The sequence below is a fragment of the Artibeus jamaicensis genome, unplaced genomic scaffold, assembly GCF_021234435.1.
Source record: "Artibeus jamaicensis isolate MK-2021 breed Jamaican fruit bat unplaced genomic scaffold, CSHL_Jam_final scaffold_833, whole genome shotgun sequence".
Taxonomy (NCBI): domain Eukaryota; kingdom Metazoa; phylum Chordata; class Mammalia; order Chiroptera; family Phyllostomidae; genus Artibeus; species Artibeus jamaicensis.
Window position 1 is genome coordinate 18,952,110 of NW_026522056.1, and position 27,646 is coordinate 18,979,755.

General features: G+C 38.5%; 1 protein-coding gene across 24 annotated transcripts in view; it reads left to right on the top strand.

Annotated features, from left to right (window-relative positions):
- The first annotated feature begins 1,155 nt into the window (after window positions 1–1,155).
- PCM1 (pericentriolar material 1) overlaps window positions 1,156–27,646 on the top strand; it is an 82,917-nt gene continuing 56,426 nt past the window's right edge. For 9 of the 24 annotated variants that reach the window (XM_053659982.1, XM_053659992.1, XM_053659997.1 and 6 more), the window contains exons 1-10: window positions 1,156–1,521; window positions 2,570–2,655; window positions 3,068–3,138; window positions 12,669–12,786; window positions 14,272–14,517; window positions 16,419–16,691; window positions 17,371–17,544; window positions 24,047–24,224; window positions 24,381–24,470; window positions 26,771–26,871. In XM_053659982.1, coding sequence (XP_053515957.1) covers window positions 12,691–12,786; window positions 14,272–14,517; window positions 16,419–16,691; window positions 17,371–17,544; window positions 24,047–24,224; window positions 24,381–24,470; window positions 26,771–26,871 — 1,158 coding nt within the window. In that variant the 5' untranslated portion in view covers window positions 1,156–1,521; window positions 2,570–2,655; window positions 3,068–3,138; window positions 12,669–12,690. Of the gene's footprint in view, window positions 1,522–1,574; window positions 1,717–1,755; window positions 1,898–2,569; window positions 2,656–3,067; window positions 3,139–12,668; window positions 12,787–14,271; window positions 14,518–16,418; window positions 16,692–17,370; window positions 17,545–24,046; window positions 24,225–24,380; window positions 24,471–26,770; window positions 26,872–27,646 lie in introns of those variants that run through there. The other 15 variants (XM_053659994.1, XM_037128886.2, XM_053660005.1 and 12 more) reach the window with 11 other exon arrangements.

Below are 27,646 nucleotides of genomic sequence, written 5' to 3' on the forward strand. Positions count from 1 at the left end.
AGGATCAGCAACTTGCCCAAGATTTTAGAACTACCGGTGGTGGAATTAGAAGGGCCCAAGCCACGCTGAACAGCACGCGCACTGGTTAGTCGCTTTGAGTTCCCACAGCTCTGGGGTTCCTTACAAAACAGAATTTATTTGCATCACGGTCTGTTCCTCCATCATTCACTAAAATATCTGCTCTTCGAGGGCAATGATTTTGTTACCTAAGTAATCAGCAATGTGAGACACACGGAATGTACTAAAAAATGTATGACAAAAAAAAAGTGTCACAGACCATTGCACCAAGCCTGAACCTGGATACAGTTGCAAATTACCGCAGGCTGGCGCTTCGATCGCCTGAATTATGCATTGCGGTGAGTTCTAGTAATTGGTTTTGTGAACAATTTGTTGTTGGAACCCTGTTGCCCACTCTTCATGGGCAAAAAAATCCATGATTACAAACTGCCTAAGTGGAATGCCCTTGCATTCAAGTAAAACTGACTAGTTTTTTCAGGTAGGCACACTGAAAGCCTTAATTGTACCCCGGTCGCATTTTTTTGGTTTGTTTTACGAACCTGTCAATTTACCAGCCTTAAAAAAAAAGCGGCTGCTGAAAGAAAAATGTACATTAAAAGAATTCAGTGTAGTTGTAGATAAAGTGTCTCAATATAAAATTCTGATGTAAATCACCTGGCTCTTCTAAAAGTAGGACATTAATCGAAGGTGGCATTTATTATTTACATTTATAATTCCCCCACTAACTACATGGCTTCCGGCCAAGGAACTCCCGTGGATGTAAAACTGGGACTACATTGTAAGGGCCCTTTTGTTTCCATCCCTTCGAGACCGGGATGTGGGCGGACAGGGACTACAAGCACGATCCCGGACTTTAGTCTTTTCTTCTCCATCCGGCACCCTCCGGAGCTGACACCCCCACGGAAGACAGGGACGCGCCTCCGCTCGGTCGCCAGCTGCAAGGCTGGCCCGTCCATTTCCGCCCAGGCCGCGAGCCCCCCGTTCCGCGAGCCGGGAGGCGCACAGCCTGCTGGGATTTGTTTCTCCACCCACTCTGCGGAACAGCAGACGGTCAAAACCCGGTCTACTGGCATCCTGGGACGTGTAGTCTCTGGTTATTCTTTGGTGTAATCAGGCCCGAGAAGCCGGAGGTGAAACTGCAGACTCCGGCCGGTCACGTGACTGCAGTCTAGCGCTTGGGTCGCACTGCGGCTCGCGCCCTGGCGAGTTCTCGCTTGCGCGCGGCCGTTGCCGCGGAGACGACGCACGTCTCCGGGGGCGCGTAGCCCCTTCTGCAGTCCCCCCTCCCCTTTTCTCCCACCACAATGAGATCCTAAGATGGCGGTGGCTGCGGCCGTTGGAGCCGACTGGCTGAGTTAGGAAAGGCGGCCATTGGGCCCTCGGCAGCCAGGGAACTTGTGGACTGTCCCTGCTGCGGTCTCCAGGGGAGGAGCGCGGTCGGTGGCGGGTTGTGGGGTCTGACTGTTACTCCGCTCTTGGCAGGAGCGGCTGCTTCGTTTACAGGTAATGCGTGCGCGTCCCCAGCCCTTGGCAACCGAGGGTAGCGCGGCGCCAGGGGCGGGAGATCCACCGCTTTGGGACCCTTGACCCCGTAGGGCCTGGCTTCGGGCCCAGGCCTCTCCATGGGCTCCTGGGTCTTCTCCCTGCCTACTTCAGGCGGTCCACTTCTCGCCCGGACCCGACCGACGCCATGTCGGGGTGAGCATCTAGGGACGCGTTAGCGACAGTGGAGCCCCCTCTTGCCTCCCCGCCCCTTTCTTTTCCGGCCCAGGGCTGGAGGCCGCCCTGCGTCCCGGGTGCCCAGGAATGTCTTTCGCGTACAGGAAGAGGAGCGGGACTGTTGTTTGGTTCCCAGAGCCAGGGGGTCTAGTTCTCCAAAGTAAGGGCCTTCATTGCGTCCCCTCTCACCCCATCCTCAAATTTTACTGTGGGGTCTCGATGTACAAAATTAGGGGTGGAACAGAGCGGGGAAGAAACGACGCTGCTTTCGGGGTGGCTGTGAGCAGCGTGATTTCTGCCGTCTCGGGTGTTCGTAGAGCAGAAAGGTCGCGGGGGGCGTTCCGGACTTTGGCTAAGAGGTGCTTTTGGATTCTTGCGAGGGGGATGTTAACTTACTGCCTCCCCCTGCCATTGCTTCGCATCTTCATCCTTTTCTGCAGGTTCAGTTAGGATGGAGGAAATAAATTGCCAAATGCGACTCGGGAAACGTTGCTTGCTTTGCAAAAACCGGTGTTTGGGGATTAGGTGGTAACTAGGCCCGGCTAGGGAGGCGGGTCCTCCAAACTTTATTTCCCGCGGCCCACTGCTCAGGAGCGCGCCTTGTCTGAAAAACGCATTTTTATTTATTTATTTTTTTGGACGGATTTGAGGTCTGTGTTGCCTGCCTTACGGGTGGTGGATCGTGTTTTGGCGCTGGAAGGAGCTGGGCTTACGGGGCGCCCCCACCACTCCTGCCCCATAGCTGCTTTCCAGACTCCGCCTTCTGGTATTCTCGGGTTACTGGAGTGGGTGTTGTAGAGCTCGGGGTGCACCTGCTTCTTTCTTTCCCTAGCACCTTCACGGCGAGAGCCACTGGAAGCCTTGAAAATACTGAGTTTCTGAACTGAAGGCCAACCTTGTGTTTTTACGACGGTAAAGGTATTTTTAATGAAATAGCTACCTTTTAAATAAAGAAACCTTGCTTTCCCTCACCGGGTAGACAAAGTGCTCGAACAGTTTGAATTATTGGAAGTGAATGACTTCATCAATCTGAAGTGTGAACTTGGCATGGATCTTTCCATGATAATTGGATTTAACCTCTTTGCATTATATTCCAAAGTAGATATTAAGGTAGCACATTGTCATTTGATAGGATCGTACACGTTTGGAGGATTTAAACATATATGTACATCACATTTGAAAGGGTTAAAGTAAATTGAGTTTAAGATACTGATTAATTGAATTTTTCTTTTCTGTTGATTTACTAAATACATTTTAAGTGTAAGTATAGTATTTGTTATTCTCTGCTTCATATTGTAAAGAATTTAACAAAGTCTTTTTTTCTCAAAAGCAGACAACAACTTTGAAGTGTGAAGCAGAAAAAGAGCTGTTTCCGTGCTGCAAAAACTAGTTTCCAAGCAGGTAAACTGACATTATTATGTATGTTATTGTCCTTCGTATTATAGTTGAAGAAAACTTTATGATGGAGGCTCTAACAAAACACCAGTGCATGCCCTGGATGGTGTGGCTCAGTTGGTTGGAGCATCGTCCCCCATATTGGGAAGAGTCACAGGTTTGATTCCCAGTCAGGACATACCTAGGTTGTGGGCCGCGTACCTGGTTGGATGTGTGCTGGAGGCAACGGATCGGTGTTTCACATTGATGTCTGTCCTCTCTCCCCCTCTCCCACCCCCCACCTCCCTCTCTCTCTTTGTCTCTTTCTCTCTCTCTGGAATCAGTAAATATATCTTGGGTGAGGACTAAAAAAATAAGTAAATAAAAACACCAGTGCATAGTTGAGGGTCCTCTGTATCTAGTAAACAAACAGTCTGGGTTTGCTGGCTGGTTTGCTTGCTTTTTGGCGTACCACTTCAGTCTGCCTTCATACTTCTGTTACAAAGGAGCCCTGTCCCAACTTCTAACCGTTGAAATGGGGAATAGTTTATGTAACACCTTGGAAATGCCTTTCTTGTCATAGAATTTCTTCAGACCATTTGAGTTTGAATTTGTCATAGAATAGATGTTTGGATAGCAAAATCCATTTATTCTTAAGCAATCTTTTTCAGATTTTCTATTACCTGCTTTTGTTTTTTATTCTCAAGGTATTATTGACCGAAGTTTTTAATTTTTTTTTTTTTAGCTATGTAAAAGTACTTTAAACCTTAGGCTCTGTGCATGGCACATGATCCAGTACTGGTTATGGAGAGAGACTAAGCAGTGGAAGGAAGTCTGTGTAACCTCATTGAGGGAAAGTTAAGTTTGCTGGGGACAGTTGAGAAATTAAATGACTAATAGATGAGGATTAGAGGAAATTTTTATTAAGAATGTTTTAGAAATAATTTCTCTTAGGAAAATCTCAGTTCGTATTTAATTCAGTTAAAATTTTAAGGCAGCTCATTTTCTGGATTGTTTAACGTGTTCCTGCTTTCTAGGAAAGCAGCCACGTCCTCAGTTTCTTTATGAAATAAGACGACCCTCATGAGAAAGTACAGATTGACAGCAGATTGATGTTTTAATTACAGTTTTCAGTAGTATTTTCTTTTTTAAATAGAGGACTGTAACACAATAGGATAAGAAAAACAACTCAGGAAAGGTCAGAGGTGAGTGTTTGCACCAGAGTTCTTACCACTGAAGTATATGGATAGTAGGAGTTTGGTAGAAGAAAAAGAATTGTAAAGTCAGGTATAAAGTAAAATGATTTCCCTTTTAACCCAGGAAAGATGGATAAGATGAAACAAAACGTGTGGCTGTTGAGCTAATTCACATGAGAAGAACTTGGTTTTCTTGATAGGAGTTGAAGAGTGAGGGTGGTAACATGGCCTGGTTTGCCCAGAAAGGTGTCTGTAATGACAAAAAAGTGCCATGGATTTTGGATATAAATTATACAGCAGGAGAGGTCTCAGCAAGTAGAACTGTATGTATTGGAAAATTAATTGACTTCAGAATTCTTAGTTTTTGTAGAAAGCAGGGATATGTTCAATTTTATTGGTGTGAAAATGTTCACCATAGAGTAACTGTAAAGGTAGACCTAATACATACTTGGTACATAGTGTTCTAATCAAATACATGTTCATTCAAATTGGGTGTTGCAATCTATTACCCCCCCCCCAGTATTTTGAGTTAAAAATTTTTTATTTTATTATTATTATTATTATTATTATTTTTTTTTTTAGATTTTATTTATCTTTAGAGGTGAAGGGAAGGAGAGAGGGAGAGAAATATCAATGTGTGGTTGCCTCTTGTGTGTCCCCTGCTGGGAACTGGCCTGCAAACCCAGGCATGTGCCCTGACTGGGAATCGAACCGTGGTTGTTTGATTCCCAGGCCCGCCCTCAATCCACTGAGCTACACCAGCCAGGGCCAAAAAAAAAATTTGTTGATTTGAGGGACAAAGAGACATTGATTTGTTGTTCCACTTACTTATGCATTCATTGGTTGCTTTTTGTAGGTGCTCTGACCTGGGATTGAACCCACAACCTTGGTGTATCAGTATGATTCTCTAACCAACTGAGCTACCTAGCCAGGGTTTGAGTTTTTTTTTTTTTAATTTGAAGAGAGTAATTATAAAAATATTTTAAGTTCTAGAAAATTATTAAGGTTTTTAGAAAGACTTAGTAAACTGAAAATTTTTCTGGTACTTGATCATCTTAAATCTTAAGTACAGGGAAGAAATTGAGAAGTTCCTCAAATGAAACTTTGAATAAACAGTACATAGTACCAAATATTTAGCCATTTTCTTTTTAGTTTCCATTAAAAGTGCTTAGTTATACACTGTGTTAAGATTTAAAATAGTGCATGGCATATTTCCTTTTTACCATCAGAAGAACTACCCCAAATAATGCAACTTTTAGAAAACTTGTACTGGTATATAAAATGCCAACTTTGGTTATTTGTGACCCTAAGTAGATTTTTTAAAACTGTTTTTACACATTATTTTATTTGGGTATTTCTAAAAACTTGGTTTAAAGCAATCAGTTGAGAAGTAAGGTATTTCTAGAGATGGTTATGAGTAATTTAGTGCCATTCAAAAAATACCTGAATTTTAAAGATTTTAGGAAAATAATCTTTTTTTCTTTAATTGATTACTAAGTTTCTTTAAATTTATTCTTTGTCTTATTTCTAAAGTAAATCTTAGTCATAGGTATTTTTGTGGTCATTAACACTGTCAGAGGTGGCCACCCTTTGGGTGTCTCTGGGCCACACTGGAAGAAGAGGGGCTGTTTTGGGCCACACATTAAATACATGGTGACACATAATACCAAAAAAACTCAATGTTTTAAGTAAATTTACGATTTTGTGTTGGGCCGCATTCCCAGCCACCCTGGGCTACATGTTTGGGCACCCCTTTTCTGTAGTGAGAATTCTGCAACAGGATTTTCAGAAAGATCAGTCACTGACAGTAGCTCATAAATTGTCACAGTATTTTTGCATTTCATGTCTCTGCAAGAGAGTGAAATAAGGCTGTCAAAACAGCTAAATGAAACTTCTAAGTAATATTTTCAACATTGTTTGGTAGGTCACAGGATTCCTAGAAGTACTTGTTTAAAGTAGAACAGTTTTTACTTTTCCCCATTAAGCTCCCCATACCATCATTTATCACTGTCACCAGTGGTTTTCCATGGCTTCCGTTCTCCATCTCGTTGTCATCTCTCTGGTACACCTGCCTGGCAAAATCTCAGCCTTGGACCGGGCCAGTGGTTGTTGGCACCAAGGCTGATGAGCACTGCGGGGGGAGGAGTCCACACTGTAGGTGTGGCATCAGTGAAGGCTCTCTGCTCTCACTCGGTCCGTCCTCTGTGTACTGCTCCTCTTCAGTCTCCCAGACGCTGCCATCTCACCTTCTGTCTCACCATTGATGAGCAGTCTTCCTCCTTCCCGTCAACTTTCTGCCACAGAAGCTGCTAACCAGACTTTCAGGTCCCCTTTCTTCTTTCCTTTCGTTTCAATAGAGAGGTGTTTCTCTGCCTGTCTGAAACTAATCATTTTTCTTGTGCCCTGGATTCCAGTCATTTTCACTTTCTCAGAGACCACACACTATTTTCTCACCACTTTCTGTTCTGCATCTTCAGTATCTCCTCTGTCCTAAGTTTTTCCTAGCAAATTTTAAACATACTCAAGATAATCACTTTCAACAAAACTTTATTAAAAGACCATCTCCACCTGCTTTCCTCCACAGACTGATTCCTTGAAAAATCCCCTATGACTTGCTTTTCACGTTCTCCCCTTCCCATTCCATGACAGTTGCGGAATTGACCCTCACCACCCTGCTGAAACTGCTCCTGGAGAAGGTCATTGTCAGTGACCTGTTGCTGAGTTCCAGGGGACACTTCTCAGGACTTTCCTTCCATGACAAAGTGGTGTCTGGCATTCTTACTGCGTCCTCTGTTTCTACATGCTTTTCTCCATTTCCAGTGCATGCTCCCGGTTTCCTTCCAGTCTTTCTGAACCTGCTCAGTCTTCTTTCCTTCGGTCTGCATCTTAAATATCAGTGTCCTTCAAGGTTCAGTCTTTTTTCCCTTACTCTTCGTCTCTCCCTGAACCTTCTTTAGCACTTCTAGTCTAGTGAGTGGATGACTTGTAGCCGCTCTCCAGCCTAGATTTCACTTCTGAGAGACTAGTATTTGTTTGCTACACACATTTAATTGGGTATACCTTAGATATCTCAAATTCAACATTTCTAAACTGGAACTCATCATTTGTTTCTCAACAGAAACCTGTTTCTTTTCAAATTAGTTTGAAGGTGTCATCATATACCCAATTTAAGCTACAAGTTGCTCTAGGAGTCATCCTTTTATTCTTTCCTCACTGCCTCGTCTCCCTCATCCTACAGTAGTCACCAGTTCTACTGATCTGCCGTGGAAGTCTTGCTTGTATTGGTCCTCTTTTCTACATACCTAGCGTTTTGATTATTGGAAGTCTTTATATGAGTAATAGTTTATAATAATGATTACTGTATAAGTAATAGTTTATATTAGTATGTCTTCAGACTAAAATTTAGAAGATAGAAATCCTATATTTTTAAAGGGGACTTTGAGGTGGTTAGGGAGGTTGGCATGAAGAGAGAAATAATTTGGCTTTATTTTCTACCTTTTATAGAGGAGATATTTACTGTCTTAGAGAGATGAGCTGAATATTAAGATATTGAGAATTGATCCACGTGCAATCATTTCTTTGGCTTTATACTAATAATTTCCCTCCTATAGGCTTTCACCTTTTAAATGCATTGGTATTACGTTGTTAAATATTGTACCTCATTGTATGCCAATCACAGTATAACAATAGACAAAGTTGTTTATTTAATAAACTAAATAAACTTTATTTAGGAAGTGGTATTCTTAGAAAGGTTTAAAAATATTTGATCCATTTTTCCCGAACTAATTTAATGAATTCAAATTGTTTTAGAATCTTATTTTAATGTTATTCAGTCATTAGCCTAAAAATAGATTGTTAAAAAAAGCTTTTCATTTTTGAAATTTATCATAGTAAATAAAACATTATCTTTTCAAATATAGTGGTTTTTTAAAAAATTTTTACTTATTTTTAGAGAGATGGGGAGGGAGGGAGGAAGAGGGAGAGAAACATTGGTGTGAGAAACACAGGGCTGCTTCTCCTGCAGATGCCCCGCCTGGGGGCCAAGCCTGCAACCCAGGCAGGTGCCCTGACCTGGGAAAGCACCAGCTTTGTGGGGAGGTGCCCAACCTACTGAGACACCGGTCAGCTTCAAATAAAGTCTTAAAAAATGTAAAGTAAACTTAGTTTATTACTTTACTGACAGGAAAGTGTAAGATACTCTGTTTCGTGGTCTTAAGAGTTTACTTAACCTTAAAATTTTTCTATTCTAATTTACATTTTAGGACAGTTTGCTTTTAGTACTTTTAAATGTGGCATTCCTCTACTGCATATGTGTTTTTAAAGCTCCTATTTAATATTACAAATTATATTGATACATCTAGAAAATAGAAGTGGCAAAATAGTTTAAATGAGTCATTTCAGCTCACTGAACATGTTTCTGTATGGGAATCAGTTATTGCAGAAAATTTATAAGACGGGGAAAAGGAAAAATTAGTCACGTTCCTATCCCTGTAGCCAACAATTGCTTGCATGCAAGTGTTTTGTATTTTCTTAAAATCTGAATGCAGTTTTGCATATTACTTTTTCCCTCTTTTATACCTTACGGTGATATGAGCAGGCAGTGTTGTGCAGCCTTCGTAATTACATACATACAAGTTTTGATAGTATTGAGCCTATTATTTGATACTAAGTTTGTTTTTAATTTATCATAACTATAGTCAAAGCATAGTTCTAGTTCTTGATACAGTATTGCCAAAATGCTTGCCAGAAGGGGTATACTAGTTTATACATTTTCACCGTGGTAACTGAGAGTTCTGGTTTCTCTTTGCCTTCATGGGGATTTGGTAATATATGTAATTGAGCAAATGTAATAGTCCCTTATTTTAATTTTCAGTTGGATTGTATTAATTTTATCATTTTATGTTTGCTGGGTTTTTTTTGTAAATTGATCATACCTGATTTTAGGGAGTTTCTTTTAGTCTTTTTATTCTTCTAGTAAAGATTTTAACTGTATATTTCATACTTATTTCAGGGTTTTTTTTTTTCTCAATTTGTCATTATTTATTTTCTGCCGCTTAGGATTCCTTTTTATGTGAATAAAATCCATTGAACTTTTTTCATTTATTTTTACATCCCAAATTAGTAAGGTCTCTCCCTTTAAAGTTCATTTTCTTTTGTCTGTTTGATTTATTTAATCTTGTTAATCTCTTTACTTTCTTGCTGTTGGAGTATGAGGCAGCCTTGTTCAGTTGGAGAGAATTAAACACTGATGCTCCAAGCCCCCTGCTGTTTACTGTGAATTGATTCCTCTGGTATCTGCACTGGGATAGGGTGTGTACCATCCTTGGAGGAATTGAGAGAATAGTCACTTAAGTCATTTCTCTGTGCTCCTTTTTGAGATGAAGAATCTAAGTTAAAGAAAGGCTCTTGAAAAGCTCTAAATAAATCTTTTTCAAAATTGTTACTAAATTGTCTCATCAATTGAATAATGCTGCATCACGGAATTCTTGTGAAGATTAAATGATAAAATGCACATAAAATATTCAGCATGGTGCTTGGCTTATATATAGTAAATACCAAAATATAGATTTAGCTATAATTAATTTTTCATACTTTTTTCTAATTTTGTATATTTGAGGATTTTCTTTTTAGGGCTGGTACTGATTGAACCACATAGGCACTCGATGTAGTGGACTTACCCTGAGACCAGCTTTTTACTCTCCTACCTCCATTGCTACCCTTGTGCTTTTATTTTTTAGACAGTAAAAATTTTTTTTGTGACTTATTGTTACTTGTTTCGTTAAATTCCAAGGGGAATTACAGTGGGATTTTTCTTGCAATTTTATTCAGCCTAAACATTTAGGAAAAATGGTATGTTTTTAAATACTTGTCTTCCCACCAAGGAAGATAGTGTGTTTTTCTTCTGACTAAAATCTTCTCTTTTGTTGTTTTCTAGAGTTTAATGGTACTTACCCACATGGGGCATATTTTATTCCCAGATATTTTATTCTTCCTGTCACTAGTGTCAGGGGCATCATTTTTCTCTGTATTTGAAGGAGATATTTCTATAGAAATATATATTTCTCTATATTTCGCTTATATTTTCTGAGAGTTAATTGGTGATCGTTTTAAGTTTTGAAGGTTTTATAATGCATATTCTTTAAAAATATCTTCTCTCTTTATAATACTAATATCTGTTCCTTAATTTTCTGTTTTATAGAACTTCCAGAGCAATGCTGGATAACTGCTATGCATCATTCTTGTTTTGGTCTTTATTTTAACCCTCGAGTTGGTCGTGTGGATGACAGTAGTCACCGACCTCTCATGCTCCATTTGGAAGTGCGACCACTGCAGGGTTAATAGGAATGGCCTTCATGTCCTATTTAAAAATTGTCCGCTATTAGTTTAAAATGTACTTTTTTCAACTCTGTAGAATTTATTAAAGTAATATACAAGGTCTGTCCAGAAAAAGTCCAGCCATTGTTAATATAACAGAAACTGTTTATGTGACTTGGGTGTAACCTGGCAGCCAAGGAGAGTGGATTGGAATGGGCATGCATGAATAGTGACAACCTCACTGTACTAGTTAGTGGGGGCAGTAGATGCCATTGAGTGAGCATGTGTACTGTGTGGCTGTCACATTCAAAATGACTGAGCCAGTAGAGCAGCCAGTCTGCAGCAGATTTCATCTTAAGCTTGAGCATTCCTCTGTAGAAGCTATTTGGATGGTTCAGAAGGCTGCACCTATGGGCAGCTGGTGATTGGCAACTTGGTCATGACACGGTGCCAGCTCATGTATAACATCAAATCACCCAAGTGATTCAGCTCTCCCCACAGCCCAAGTTTGGCACACTTCGACTTCTGGCTTTTCCCCAAACTAAATTCACCTTTGAAGGGAAGAGATTTCAGACCATGAGTGAGATTCAGGAAAGTACGACCTGGCAGCTGATGGCGATTGGGAGAACTGTGTGAGGTCCCAAGTGCGTACTTTGAAGGGGACTGAGGTCATTGTCCTATGTATAATGTTTCTTGTATCTTGTATCTCTTCTTCAATGTCTCTTTTTCATATTACATGGCTGTATACCTTCTAGACAGACCTCATATGTTCATTAGAGAAAAAAACACTAAAAAAATACATATAACAATGAAGCAGTGTCAGTATATTTTTACTTGTAGGATTTTTTTAATTGAAGTATTGGATTTTATCACATCTCTTTTTATTTTGAGATGATAGAATTTAACTTCCTGTCTAATTTGTTAGTACATTATTCTGATAGATGTCCTAAAATTAGAACGTCTGAGATAAATTCTACTTTGCCCTGGACGATAATCCCTTTAACATTGTGCTCTGATGATGGATGTGGTAAGTTAGGATCTTCGAGTGAAAGCACCTGGGATTTATATTCATCCGTGACATTTTTAGTTGAATGACCTTGACAAAATTATCTAACTCTTTTGAATGTTAGTATTATTATTTGTAAAATGAGAAACTTACTATAATCCTGATGTCTAATAGCCTTTTCTGGCCCTTGAAGTATAAAGTTGTCCTACCATCTCCTCTTTCACTGAGCCCCCTCTAACTCATCCAGTTCTGTACCTGTGGAAATCCAAAGTCCTTCGCAGGATATGTAGAAATCGTATTTTCTCATGATAATCTCTGCTCTTAAACCTTTGCTTTTACCATTGCTGCGCCTGTTTCTCATTTCTTTGGTCCAGTTATAAAATTCACCACCTTTGTTTATTTTTCACAAAGTCCCCAGCAATACAATAGGGCAGTAGGCAGCAATGTTTTGAAAGTATTTTTAGCCACTGTATTCTTGGCTTTTACTGGCCATTCACCCATCTAGTCCTTTCTACCTGCTTTCTCCTCATCTTGCTTACCATTACCTTCTTTGTTACTAACAAAGCCTTTGTCCATGTTCCGTGCGGAGCAGTTCTGCCTTCTGAATCTTTGACACAAAACAAATGCCCAGGTCTTTGGGAGGTATTAGTTTCTTTTTTAAGAGCACTTCTGGTTCTAGCTATTAATAGCACTTCTGGTTCTAGCTATTTTCCTTTTTCATGGTCTTTCAGGACTTTGTTGAGTAAGTTAAATGAAATAACCTTCAGGCTTGCATGCCAGCACACATAATGGCTGTTGAGAGGTTTTCCTTCCCCTCCCCGTCACTCCAGCAGTTGAACTCATGTTAATCGTGGTAGGCCTGCAACAGCTAAATCTGTGTGTGTGTGTGTGTGTGTGTGTGTGTGGTTTGGGAGGGCCTCTTTTTACTTTATAAAATCAACTTTTCCGAGATTCTCTTATATTGCTAAGCTTCATGGAATGACTTGAAAATTAGTGTATTTTTTACATGTCTAAAAGGTTAGTTTTTACTTGTTTTACAGAATATTAATTGTTAAAGCCAGTATGGCCGCAGGAGGAGGTCCTTTTGAGGAAGGCATGAATGATCAGGACTCCCCCCACTGGAGCAATGAGAGTGTTGATGACCGACTCAACAACATGGTATGGTACTTTTTTGGATGCTGTGTCATCGACTGCCAGTAATTAAAATGCACCTTTCCTGTGACTTAGCTAAGTCTGGTTCACCGAAACTTTGTAAACACTTTTTTTTTTTTTTTTTGCTGGGAAAGACATTAAATGATGCTGGGCTGTTTGTTATGTTAGTGAAGACATTTTTGTTTGCAGGTAACAGGATGTCAACTTGAGTTAGCTTAAGCCAAAGAGGAAGTTTTTTTATAAGGATATAAAGCTGTTTTATTGGAAAACAATTTAAAGAAATAAGGTTGGGTTTTAGGAAGGGACAGAAAAAGGCTCTACAAAGTTGTCAAGAATTAATATTTTACTTCCCTTACTCTCCTTCCGAGTCCTGCGTAGCACAGCTGTTTTGTCACAGACCAGCTTCTCTCCTCTCGGGTCCACAGGGTGCACTGCAGCTGCCCTTTCTCTCTGAAGTTTTCAGTTACAGCTGCATTTAAATACTGACCAGTAGTCTCTTAGTTCCCATGTGAAATGTTAAAGTGTGATTCCTCCAGTTTGGAGTAGAGGTGCATCTTGTTCCCAGTCGTCCGCAGCCAGATGGGGTGGGGTGGGTGGGAGGGAGGCCGGCAGGAACACAGCGCGCGACTGGCGCGAAGGGACAGTTTGTGGTGAAGGGAGTTTTCTTATAAATGAGGAGAATATAGCAAAGGTTTTACTAACGTAAAACTAAACGATTCTTCTAATCTGGATACTGTGAGAATTTGTAGACTTTTTGTTGAATGAGTTAGGTTATATGGGTGGAACTTAGTAAATAAAAATGTTTGCTAGTTAAAACATGAAGCATTTTTGTCATCAGGTCTTCTGTAACACATTGTTGTCTATAAGAATAATAAGTTACATTTATTGCTCATCACGTCCTAGGTACCGTGCTGGATGTTTTTATGTGTTATTTTTAGTTGTGTTCTGAAAGGGACACTGTTTTAGAGACTAGGGAACGAGGCTGTGTGGGGAGTTCAGTAAATTGCTTAGGGTCATGCCCTGGAGCATTTCTTCCGAAAACAGTCACTACTTCAGAACCCGGGCTGATTTCAGATTTGTTTTCTTATACACACGGACTTTAAAGGAGGCCAGTAAAGGTATCTGTAATTCATTTCACCCTTCAGCTTATAAATAGTAAAGAACCATTTTTAAAAATGCTTTAAAAAGTATTTAGACTTACTCTAGAGTAAGGGATTTTTACTCTAAACTTTAGGAGTTTAGGGATTTGTATCCGGTAATGATCTGTAAAAAGGAAAGTAATCTATTTTCTGAAGGACAGTCTATGAAATTTAGACTAGCCATAATGGGAGGAAGAGGGATTGGTAATAGTAAATAGTTGTCTCTAAGACTGTATTTATGTGAAAAGTGTTTTGTCATTTTTAATACAGACCAAATTTTTTAAGTATACCAAATTATTCTCTTGGTTTGACAGAGACCATATTAACTTTTCTTGCCTTTACTTTTTTAAAGGATTGGGGTGGACAACAGAAGAAGGCAAATAGGTCATCAGAAAAGAATAAGAAAAAGTTCGGTGTAGAAAGTGACAAGCGGGTAACCAATGACATTTCTCCGGAGTCATCACCAGGAGTTGGAAGGCGAAGAACAAAGACTCCACATACATTTCCACATAGTAGATACATGACCCAGATGTCTGTTCCAGAGCAGGCAGAATTAGAGAAACTTAAACAGCGGATAAACTTCAGTGATTTAGATCAGGTTAGTGAATTATTTTAAAAATCAGTATGACTATGGAAAAATGTTAAAAATAGATTAAACCATTTGTCTTAAGAATAAAAAGTCAAGTTGTGGGCTTTTTTCTTAGCATTTGTGCATATGGAAAGAGTTCTTATCAGTAGTGGGGGGGACTGTGTTCTTCGAAGGCCAACAAAGCCTTATTTCTAAACTTGCTAGGGACAAGTCTTTTTGGACTTTGTTACTGTATTGCATGACTAACAAATGATTTCATTATGAAAGTAAATTTTGCCTGTTACTGAACACTGAATCAGATTGCTATTAAGGAAAAGTTTAGAAAACCGTGGAACATTGGTTTTAGAACTTAATGTGTTCCAGAAAAACTGTTCAAGCAGTCATTTATTTGAAAACTGAATCTCCTTTGTTGTGTGAGAGACATGTGACTGATCGATCATACAGGTATGAGCTTGGAAGGATTGTCAGGTGGAGAATTGAGATCCAGAATTTTTTTTAAAGATTTTATTTATTAATCTTTAGAGGGGAAGGGAAGGAGAGAGGGAAAGAAACATCAGTGTTATGGTTTCCTCTTATGGGACCCCTGGTGGGAACTGGCCTGCATCCCAGGCACGTGCCCAGACTGGGAATCGAACGGAGATCCTCTGGTTTGTAGACCTGTGCTCAATCCACTGAGCTATACCAGCCAGGGTGAGACCCAGAAGTTTGTTAGACAACTGAGACCTTTCTTCCGTAAATAACGTGATGGAATTGTTTGAGACCAGGATGTTCAAGAACTGAGTTTTGACTATATTTTTGGTTCAGTGTGGAATGTGCTGGATAAACTTGGTTAGAATAAAACTATGGTTTATATTTATATAATCACTGAAATAAAGTTTTAGAAGTATGAGGAAGTAGAAATAATAATGGACTAAAGTTACTGAGCTTTGCTCTTTTTAAAAGTTGTGGTAAAATACACATAACGTAAAATTCACCATCTTCACCTTTTTTAGTTTAGTTCAGTGACGTTGCATGCATTCACCTTATTGTGGTATGATCACCACCGTCCTGGTTCAGAACCCTTTTCATCTTGGAAAACTGAAACTCTGCTCCCATTAAACAACAACTGCTCATTCCCCCTCCTCCCATCCCCTGACAACCTGCATTCTACTTTCTGTCTCTGAATTTGACTTCTGGTGCTTCGTCTTGTGCTAGTTAACAGCTTGTGCTGTTGGTGTTGAGTTCAGTGTTAATGAACTTCATGCATGTATGTTTGTCTGTTGGTGACTGGCTTATTTTACTCAGCATAGTGTTATCAAGGTTCAGATGTGTTGCAGTGTGTGTCAGGATTTCCATTTTAAAGCTGAATAATGTTCCATTTTGCATAAATGATAATGAACTCTTAATATTTTACTATTACATCTGTACTTTACGGAAATAAACAGGTTTCCAAATATGCATAAAGGTACATCAAGTCTGGTGTGGTGATGGTCATCTATCCTTTGGTCATCTGTTTACTAATAGTTGAACACACGTGCCAAGCACTGAGCCCAGTCCTTTTTCATATGGGGCTCCATAGAGACTCATCTTCATGCTGGTGTTCATATTGACTAACACTGATTCACTGGTCCAAAGCCTATATAAAACTGAACAAGTAAGACTAGCACTGTGAGTCATAAATACGGTCCATATTCCTAGTGTTTTACGTAGACTAATCTTGCTGGTAGTCTTAATTGAATAATCTGACAAAATTCGGAATAGGTCGTACCAATCAAATTTTGGTATTTTAGTAGAATTTTGTCTATCTGTAGCTGTTTCATATGTTACTACAAGCTGAATCAATATCTAATGGTGAAGCTCAGAACGTTGAAATTTCTTTAAAATTGTTGAATGACTGACGTTTGTGGATTTGGTTTCTTTTTCATCCGTAGAGAAGCATTGGAAGTGACTCTCAAGGCAGAGCAACAGCCGCTAACAACAAGCGTCAGCTTGGTGAGAACCGCAAGCCCTTCAACTGCTTGCCCATGCAGATTAACACCAACAAGAGCAGAGATGCCCCCGCAGGTCCTCAGAAGAGAGAGGGGGCTGGGTCGGCGCAGTGCAAAGAGCTGTTTGCTTCGGCTTTAAGTAATGACCTTTTGCAAAACTGTCAGGTCTCCGAAGAAGATGGGCGAGGAGAGCCTGCCATGGAGAGCAGCCAGATGGTAAAAATTTGTTCTTTTTGCTCTTTGCCTTCACAAACCTCAAGTATAAAAATTAACATTAAAAATTGTATTAGATTATGCATATAGGAATTTTTGTTAGGTAGAATTAAAGTACTCTTTTATACTTTACATTAATCTATCAGATTTATTCAGAATAAATCTTTCTTTTTTTTTAAAACCTGAAATGACTATAGAAATGACTTATTCAGGTAAATCTGTTTTTCTGCCAAATACTGTATTGCCAGTTTTAGTACAGGGGGGTTGGGAGCAATGTGATTAATAGGTTGTTGTAAGAATTTTTTAAATGGTGACATAATTCTTTTGAAAAGTACTTTCAAAGGTATTTATAATACTTTAAATTTATATATAAATAAGCAAAATTTATATAAATAATAGTTTGGTGTGTAGTTACATAAATAAAATTTTTCAGGTAATGTAAACACTAATTTCGAAAATTTTAAAACGTACTAGTAATTGGAGTTGTTAGTATTGCTGATAGTTTTGATTAAATTCTACATATGATTCAGATGTTTTGCATGTATGAATGTACACAGTAATTGGAAGTATTTTGTTATTATAGCTGAAATTTAAAATCTATAAAAACTATTGCTGTCGAATGAATTATGCTCGATTTTACATACTGTTTACTTTCATGACCTTTTAAAAAACATTTCCCCAGCAGGTTGTAAGCAGGCTTGTTCAGATTCGTGACTATATTACTAAAGCTAGTTCCATGCGGGAGGATCTTGTAGAGAAAAATGAAAGATCTGCTAATGTCGAGCGCCTCACTCATCTAATAGATCACCTTAAAGAACAGGAAAAGTCATACATGAAAGTTCTCCAGAAGATCCTTGTAAGTTCTGGAGCTTCTTAAATAATATGTATTGAGTTATTTTTGTACTTTATCAATGTACATGTACTGTGACATTCTGATGCCACCTTAGACGGGTTGACGTGTCTTCAGAAAATTGTGCCATCCACTATAACATTTTACTGCCCATTTTAATAGCTGTATGACTTACACCAGTAAAATAGTTCAGGCTAGAGAAAAGGAGGAGGAGGGTGCTGGAACTATAGATTCGCCTGTGGGTCTGCTTCTGGAACTGAAGGCACATCCCTGGACATAGATGTGCAGGCTGAGGCTCCAGAGACCCCTGTAAGCGGCTGGTTGGTAACTAAAGTGCTAGACATGAAGGTTTAAACCTTTATGCCATTCTTTAGGATTATATTTTTATAGGCATTCCTTAATGAAAAGCATATTTCAGGGAAGAAACCTCAAATTGTTAATGCTGACTATTTTTTTAAACATGGAAGTTTAAAAGTTTTATTTATTAACATTAAAATCTAATCATTCTGATCTTCAGCTTACAGAAACATGGTTTTTCTAGTTAGTTTCATTTAGCACAGCTTTACTCATTTTGAACAGCAGTGGGAAAGTTCACATTCATCGTGGAGATAAGAGCTGAGTGTGGAGAATTGGTGCCTGTTGTGTTGCCCGTTGGGAATCTCCAAGTTTGTTTGCCATTGAGGACTCGTTTGAAGGCTGTTAGGGTTTTTTGTTTCTCAGGTTAGCCTACAACTAACTAGCAAATCAAAAGACTGAAAAATTGAGATGAAGATGGGACAAGGTAGCATTTTCATTGCAATTTATTCCCAGTGAGAAAAATACACTAACTTCTGACTCTGCAAAGTGAGATTTATTAAAAGGGAGAGGTGATAGACCTCAGAATGCCAGGGAACTGAGGCCCAATAGGAAATAGAGCCAAAATACATCTTTTGAAAAATAATCAGGAATTTACAGAATTTTGAGGAAAGATTTGTAAGGTAAACTTCATGGAAATTAGTGCGCTTTGAAACTAGTTGGCTTTTAAGCATTTTTACTTTAAGAGATGCACCTGTACCCATGCGTTAGTAAACTCGAAAACCTGTTACCAGTAAAGCTTTCATGTTAGCAGTAAAACATGATGTACATTTACTTTTGTTCCTGAGATGTGTTCTAAATACCATTCAGCATTAGGAGCTTGAAGGTTTGTTTCCTTTTAGTGTTGACCTGCATAGTTTCCCATCTGCCTCCCTTCTCTTTCCTGCTCTTCTTAATTTGAAGAGAAAATGTGAAAATTTTTTTCTGCATTAATTTCACCAGGAGATATTCAGAGACTTGGTTGTAACAGTTGCAAAAGGATAGGTTCTACTGTGGGGGAACCTGTAGGGTTTTCTGTTTATAGTGAGTGGTGCTGGGAATAATTTCCTCCTCACATTTCATTCCAGCCGAAGTGGAAGGGTTGGGGGCCCGTGCAGAAAGGAATTCAGTTGTGGAGGAGTGGAAAAGGATATAGTTGGTTATTTATAATTTATCTGTAGTGCTCAACAAAGAAAATTTTTTTCATAGCATAATTCATATTTTGAAAGCTGATTAATAACACAGCAGCATAAATGTTACCATATGCTTCAGCAGTTGTATAACTTTAAAATTGCCTAGAATAAGATAATTATAATGAACAATAGACTAGTGTACAGAAAGGTGTAAAAGTCTTAAGTTTATTGACATTTGGGGAGGGTGGATTGATTCTTTTTTTTAATGGATCGGTAAATTTTTTCTATTTATGAGTGGCTTGTATGTTAAACCAGAGTTTATGTTAAGAAATTAATACGCTACACTATTTAATAAAGAAGGCATCTTTCCATCTGGGAATTCGGCCATGCATTGAGGGCAAGCTGGGGGAATTGAGCGTCACAAGAACAGGTTTCAGACACTGATGTTGCTACAAGCCCAGAAGGGAAAGGCGACAAACCTTTCAGAAAGACGGGACTGAGGCCCTGTAGAGAGGGAATGTAGCCGAAAATGTCGGTTTCCCTCAGAGGTGTATGTACTTCACAGTATGAACTTGGGAAGTCTGTAAGTGAGTGACTCTCTTGTTCATAGTTCCTCTTTATTTGCTTTTCTGTTATTACTGTTACTCTTAAATATGTATTATTAATATGATTATACTGTAATTTGCTCTGTTAAAATGCTATCCTTTGATGTTTTTGTTTTTTCTTGTCTATACTTCTCTTCGTGTATTATATTTGGCATATGGTTTAAATTTGCAGTCAGAAAGGACTTAAAACTTGATCCATTTCCCTTTTTTTTCTATCTAGAACTCAAAACATAAATAGTTTTGCTGTTGAGAATTCGAGACATAACACATATATAACAAGGTATTCGCCTTGACCACTAGTTGCCTTTTTAAATGAAATATTTTTAAAATTTATGGACTTGAGAGAAAGGTTGATTTGTTGTTCCACTGATTTATACATTCGTTGCCTGCTCATGGATGTGCCCCGATGGGAGAATGACCCCGCAACCTTGACGCGTGGGGGTGGTGCTCTGAGCACCTGAGCCTCCTGGCTGGGGCCTATTGCCTTTTGGTGTACAGCTTTGTTCCTGCTGGAAACAGACCTTTTTTTTTTTTTTTTTTTTTTTTTTAAGAAAAATACTTAATTACTTGATTTTGTTTGCTAATGTTTTTGTAGTTTTTTAAATCTGGTGTTTCCTCTAAATGTTTTTTCTTTTAATTTTTTATGATTTACATAAAGGCACGCAGGAAAGGTTTAAAGACAAGTAACTATTTGTGTTCCAGTTAAACAGTTTGAGTAAATGGCATTTCTAAAAGTGCTCATATCCATTTGGCAAGAATAAAGGATTATTTTAATAACTAGTATAGATAAGATGAATTTTATGTTTTATTACTAGCTTATTACCTAGGATTAGCCTTTCTTTTCTGGTAGGTACATGTTTTGTATTTTTTGTGTCTGTTTAAAAATGGCAAAATATAACCTCTAGGTTTTTATTCTCCTCCTGGCTCCCAGAAAAGTTTGAGGATAGCGTTTGAAATCAGCCCTGGTGATATTACAATAAGGTTTAAGCAGAAGGTGCCCAAATTTAACAGAAAAGTAAATAAAGTGGCTGGTTTAACTTTAAAACTGCTGGCATTGGAGAAAATGAATGTGAAGCACAGTATGTACTCTTTTGGAACTTGTGCTCTTTATGTCTTCTGAATAGTGACAAATGGAACTTAAGAGTTGGCCAGTTTTTATCCTGAGACCTTACATTTACTTATTTACTTAATGGCATTTTTTTATCATTACCGTTGATCCCCCATGCCCCCATCCATCTCCGTCCACTCCCTCCCCACTCAATTGCCACATCGTGGTCTGAGTCCATGAGTTCTTTCTGTTTTGGGGTTTTTTTTTTTTGCTCTGTCCCTCCATCCCCCCTGACCCTCCCAGAGCTGTCACTGTGCTTACATTTACTCTTAAAAACCACTATTCTGGTTTTTTGTTTCTTTTATTAACATCCTCGTAAATAAATATTTTTCTCTCTTGAACTTGCTTCTTGGAGTTTATTCTGATTCTCTTTAATTGTTTGATTCTTAGGGCCATCCTAGGATTGTTCCATTAGTACTTTGCTCATAAAATCATTTTAACTTCTTAGAAAAATTCCAAATTGCCACCAGCTGACTGCGTTCTTCCTCTGCTATGCAGAGTGTCATTTCTCTGTCCCGCCTTCACTCTCTCCTTTAACATCGGTCAAAGTGTTGTGTTCTGTCAGAAGAGTAGGGGCAAAAAGTTGAGATCTTAACTGAGATTCAGAGCTTAAAGCAGTTTTGCGAGTTGTAGCTTAGTAAGTAATAATTAATATTCTCAAGCTGCCAAAAGGGCACAGTCAATTTTATGGAACTTTGTATGGATAGGAAGACATTTTGCATTATTTTGTAACAGAAGCCCCTCACAGATACTGAAGTCCTCAGTGTTTTCCTATACTCATCTTTCCCCCTGCACTTCATTCCAGCACTTAGAGCATTTATAAGCTTTTTAAAATACCATTTACCCTTTTTTGTTATTTCTAGTTATTGAATGGGTAAGTTTGTCTCTCAAATTAGACTACTTCTTCCGAGATTGTAACTTAGACTTCTGACTTTAGAACTGTCTAAGTGCATAATTTTGGGGGCAGGTAGTATGTTGTGAAAAACACATTAGAACCTAGGCATCTGACTTCCCCTGTGATAATTATGAGTTCAGTCATAGCTTTATCTTCTGTGGGCTTATAATTCCTCATCTTGCACATAAAAAAATTGGAGTGCATATTATCTGAAGTACTTTTCAGCTGTAAAGATATACTTGGGCCCAGGCTGGTGTGGCTTATTGATTGGAGAGTCATCCCATAACCCTAAAGGTCGCAGGTTTGATTCCTGGTCAGGGAATATACCTAGATTGCTGGTTTGGTCCCTTGTCAGGGTGCATAGGAGAGGCTACTGATAGTTGTTTCTGTCTCACGTCAGTGTTTCTCATGTCTCTCTCCATCTCTTTTTCCTTCCCTTCCTCTTTCTCTGAAAATCCATAAGCATGTCCTTGGGTGAGTAACGTGTGTGTGTGTGCTCGGATACATGAATTATTGCAGGAACCTCAGGTGAATAGAGAAGACTTAGGGTTTTCTGAAATTGGACTGTCGTCTGTATGTAACTCGGGATTTAATGCCCAAGTTATTTTTTTTAAATCTGTAAACTGAAAATGTGTTTGTTGATAGTGACTCAAAAAGTTGAACGTGTATTTGAGGGCAGTTGCAGGCCTGGCTTCCTTTCTGATCCCTGTTTCCGTGTGTGCACCATTCTCTCGGTACGTTCGTTTCCCTAAATATTTCTGTCTCCGTTTTCTCACCTTTCCTTCCTCTGTATTGGGTAGTAGTCCCCACCTACTGCCCTTAGTTCAGTTTCTGTAAGTATTATTCTGGAGTGTTATTTTTATGGATGCAAAAGTTGTTATGCAGTAAGAAAACCTCACTGATTTTGAAAATTGCTGGGAATTCATTTTTAGATTAGTGAAAAATCTGAAGGCAATTGTTTATTTTAATTGTTTACTAATTTAATAAATTGTTCCGAATTTTTTATAATTATAGTATCAAAGTTTTGCAATGTGACTAACAAGGATTAAAGTTCTTATAAAAGTTTGCTTTTTAAAGGGTAAAAAATTGTTTAATAATATTAAATTGTTTAGTAAATTCTTTAAAATTAGATAGCTTTCAGTAACCTTGAGGTCTGAACTATTTTTGAGAAATGAGAGAATTATAAATTAGGTGGAGCTGTATACATTCTTAAAGATTATCCTCTCTTTCCCAGGATGACATTATGCCTTATAATTGTGTGGTGTTTCTTCTCCTAATTAATTACCATTGATACTTTGTTGGAGTATTTGATATCAGTCTGGTGACATTTCTCTTAGTCAATCCACTGAGATCTGTACCTATTTGGGCCTGGTTTTACATTTTACCACTGACTGATGAAATTATTTTGGCTCAAGTCTGAGAAAGTTAACTATTAATAGTTATCCCTCTCTCTTCATATTTTTTTCGAGATGTAAATAAGGTTGAAATAAGCCAGAACTAAAATGATGGATTTTGACAGGAAAAAAATGAAATATACATTTCTGGGTTAATAGGAATATTTTATGTAAATGTTAGGTAAAAACATTAAAATTTTAAAGTATAAGATTTATAAGTGGCAAAATAATGATGGAAGATATTATGCTATATATTTCAGGTGTAATTTATTTAAGTTTGTCTTTTTGCTTAATTGACTTATTTTTGTCTTGTTGGGTTACATTTAGATAGTTCGAAGTTTTTAAAATTTATAAAATTTAAAACTTGGTTTTTAAAATAATCTGATCCTATAGTTTTAGGCAAAATGCTAGGATTTGGAGTGGGGGTAAGGTCATTATTCTAAATGAATTTATTTTAAAAGAAAAATAATTTTGGCAGGAAAATATAAAATTTTCTGCTTTACTGTTTGCTTGTATAATGTGATACAGGTATATTAGAGTCTTTCACATCAGATTACCAATTTTTAAAATTGTTTTAAAAATTTTAAATGTGTTTTAAAAATTGTTCTGTTATTTTTTAAACATCACTTAGGAGTGGTGTTTTTCAAGGATGCTTTTGGGCCTTAAGCTGGTATGATTTGTTCTTCCTTTTCTATAAGGCCTAGATCTCTCATTTACTTGTGTATGTATATGTTTGTAGCTCCTTTTGCCCTCAGCTTTACCATCTTCTCTTTTGTACACCTTTTTCTTTGCTTTCCTTTTGCTAATTTCACTATGTGCTAAGCCATTGCTTATGGTCTTTACTATGAAATTACCTAACTATTAATATAGCAGGCTCTTTCTGTGTTTCTATTTTATTCTTTTTTTCTCAGGTCTACTATAGCTGTGTCTAGGGTGATACATAGATACCAAGGTATTATCTATGTATGTACTTTGCTAGGGTAGTTGAAATTGAAACATGAATTTTAATAGATATAAGTATTGTTGGCCTTATTTTCCAGGCCAGAGATCCTCAGCAGGAGCCTATGGAAGAGATGGAAAATTTGAAGAAACAACATGATTTATTAAAAAGGATGTTAGAGCAGCAGGAACAGCTGCGAGCGCTGCAGGGAAGACAAGCTGCCCTTCTTGCTCTGCAGCATAAAGCAGAGCAGGCTATTGCTGTGATGGACGACTCTGGTATGCCACAGTCTCAGAATGCCGTTTCTATAAGCAGGGCTTAATGGTGTTGCAAGGTGGATGCCAGTTATTATATAGTCAGATCTTGATTGTTGACTAGTTTAGAAACCTACATACAAGGCTTACCCTGTCCTGTGCTTTTCTCTGGTTATGCAGAAAAGATTGCAGGGACAACTCCTGGCCATCATACTGTACGGTGCAGACAGCCAGATCGCTCTCCTTTTCATCAGAGAGTACCCTTAAGAGGTAAAGGGGACAGGCTGCAGTTCTGTTTGTGTACCTCAGCCTGATAGTGCTGTTGATGCTTTTATTCCCACCTTTCTTATTTTATTTCAGTAGGGTTGCTGTGCTTTGCTTGACTCCAAGGAAGGGTTAAAACCTTAAGTAAGATGGTGATTAGCTCTGTAGAGCTTCTTTAGCTTCTGAAGTTAAGTAGTTCCGTTATTCCAGTTAGGTATCCAGTTGTGTAGACAATAGTTCCTTTGGACTGCATTCATATCCTGTGTAGTCTTCCTGAGCCTCACAATCTTCCTTCCCTCATAGGCCTGTAAAATTTAGGTGGAAATTTAATTGAATTCTTTAGTATTGAGTTTAATTGGTTTCATCACCTTCAAACCAGTTGTTTAATCTTTCATTATGTTGAAAACAAATTGTTACTGGTTACTACTCAGTAAAACTAAAATGTATTTTCTAGTGGTCTGTCTTCCTAGTCTAATAATAACTTACCTCCTGTGGGCTCTCTGTCGGAGGCCCTCACCGAAGTTACCCTGTAGGTGCGCCACACCCTGTAGGTGCGCCACACCCGGCCCCCGGCTCAGCCCTTTGATCGCCGTTGAGCAAAATTTAATTTTTCATTCTCATAAGGAAGTTTATGACTTGCAGATAACTTACTCTTGTAATAATTACATAGTCACTCATTCACTGTTCTTAATAATTACAGGATTTTCATCTCCACTTTTCCTTGTAAAATTCAAGGTATCATTAGGTTTCATATTTAGGAAAAAAAAATTTTTCCAGTGACCAGTACTGGTTTGGTTAATGACTAACCTTTTAAGTATTAAGTTTTAAGTCTGGAGTGTCAGATCTTAGAGGCTTTCCTGTGGTAATTATGTTATTTCAAATATTTAAGTTTACATCATTTCATTTGACTTTCACAAAATTGCGGGTTAGTCACTAGAGCTTTTTGTTACTCTCATTTTATAGAAAGGGGACTCCTAACATGGTGTTTGCGGCTCGCCTAGGCTTATGTGGCGTGTTAGTAGCATCGGATCTCTTGAGGTTTAGGTCACTGGTCTTCTCTTTGTGAATATGAACTCTTATTTTTAAGTAAGTAGGTAATTTTTTTTTAATAGAAAAACGTGTACTGTTGTGAGGCAGGGACGAGGAGTAGAATAAATAAAAGTTTTAGTTTATCAAGTATTTCAAAAAGAAGTTTAGATTAGTAATTTTAAGACATTTTCTCTTGTGTTTATGAGGTTTTTGCAGAGGAATACTGATGACAAACCAGAACTGTAGTATTTAATCTGCTGGTGTGTGAGCGGCAACGTAATGGTTATGGGAAAGTACTCCTTTTTGTTTACCTAGAAAGTTTTGTGTTATCTGGACTATGATTTCTTTCTTCTTAAAAGAGCTTGGACTAGATGCACGGGATTCTTTCAAGGCCTAAAATTATAATTTCTCAGTAGAAAAAGCTAGTGTTTTCCTTTAAAGCAGAAGCAATTTATAGCCAGTGTCTAGAGGATAAGCGGGGGTGGGGGTGGTGCTGGGTCACAGACCTGTAACTGTATTCAGATTGCTGTCGGAACACTGCTTTAGGAAGAGAGAAACCACGGGCTTTTAGTATGACTTGTATCACAATCATTGCTTCAGGAAATTCTCTGTTCTGTTGCTGGGCTTAGCAAGTGGGGCCAGCTGGGTTTGGCCCACTGTCTGCAGTACGGCTTTGTGGAACACAGTCATGCCCCTCTGTTTGTGTATTGTCCTGGGTGCTTTTACCCTGTAATGGCAGGGCTGGGTAGTTGAAACAAAAACTGTATTTCTCCAAAGCTTAGCATATTTATTACTGACTAAATCTTTAAGAATTTTGCTAGCCTCTGCACTAAAGCACTGATTTGCTGGGGGAGGTAGAGACTGAGACCTCACTCTCTGGTACTCTGAATCTGTGAACAGAATCGGCTCTTCTGTTTCAGACTCCTGCTTTGCTTGTCCCTCCTCAACCCAGACTGATAGACCTGCCCTCGTCCCCCCTCCATTCAGTGCCGTTCTGGGTTGGGTTGTAACGCTATCCCTCTTTGCATGTTGGGACAGAAAAAGGTGGGCCACATTTGGAGTTTCAGAGTTTTGTCATTTTCCCCTTATTTTCAGATTAGATGGAAACAGTACAGTTGATTGATAGATCTGAGGGTTAGTTTCAAATTATGTTAGTTGAGGTGTTTTTTCATTTCTTTTTCCCCCCAAAATTATTTTTAGCTTCTCAGAAATTAAGGTGCTGTATTTACTTCTCTGCTTTCATGAATAGCTGTTAATTTTCTTTCTGTTTGTAATAGAAACTACAGGTAGTCTGTCTGGAGTCAGTATCACGTCTGAACTGAATGAAGAGTTGAATGATTTAATTCAGCGCTTTCATAATCAGCTTCGCGATTCTCAGGTAACAATTGTTTAGTAGAGTTTGCAGTCACATTAATTAAAATGGGTAATAAAACTTCACTGAGCATAAGTGTGACCAGATACGATTGTTAAAAAAAATGGGATTTCTGGTCGGTGGGATTCTCTCCACCTCCAAAATCGATCCATACACTTGGGGTGGGCTTCCCCCAGTGCACTGCAGTGCTGGTGGTACTTAGAGAAACACTGAATTAGAGAAAATCTTCTTCAAAAGAAATGATTGGTGAAATTATCACTTTGTGTGCTGCTGGTTACCACATTCTCTTCCCTTTCAAAGGTTCGTGGTCAGAATGTGAAAACTTACTGTGTTTGAATATGTGTCCTTGTAGTATTTTATTAATGATTTTAAGAAAATTCTTATGTTTATTTTTGCAGTTAATAAGTTTATAATTCATTGGCCTTTTAAAGTAATTATATAAATGCAAGATTGTCGATTTGTGGGCCTTAAGTAAGAAAAGGTAAATTAATACCTCTTCACTGGAAATGAGTATGAGTGAAGATGCAGTATCTCTTGTCTGCTGACCAGCCACCTGGGGGAGTTTTTTAGGAATATCTAGTACATATTTTCTACAGTCTCCCACCTTAAGAAATTCTCATGTGTTCACAAGAAGGTATATACAAGAATGTTCATGCAGCGTTGTGTTGTTAACAGCAAAAATCAGAAACACCCTAAATGTCCATGACCAGGGAAATGGCCCAGCAAGTTATATACGTAGTGTGAAATGCTGTAACCAGTTACAGTAGCTAAACCAGAGCTG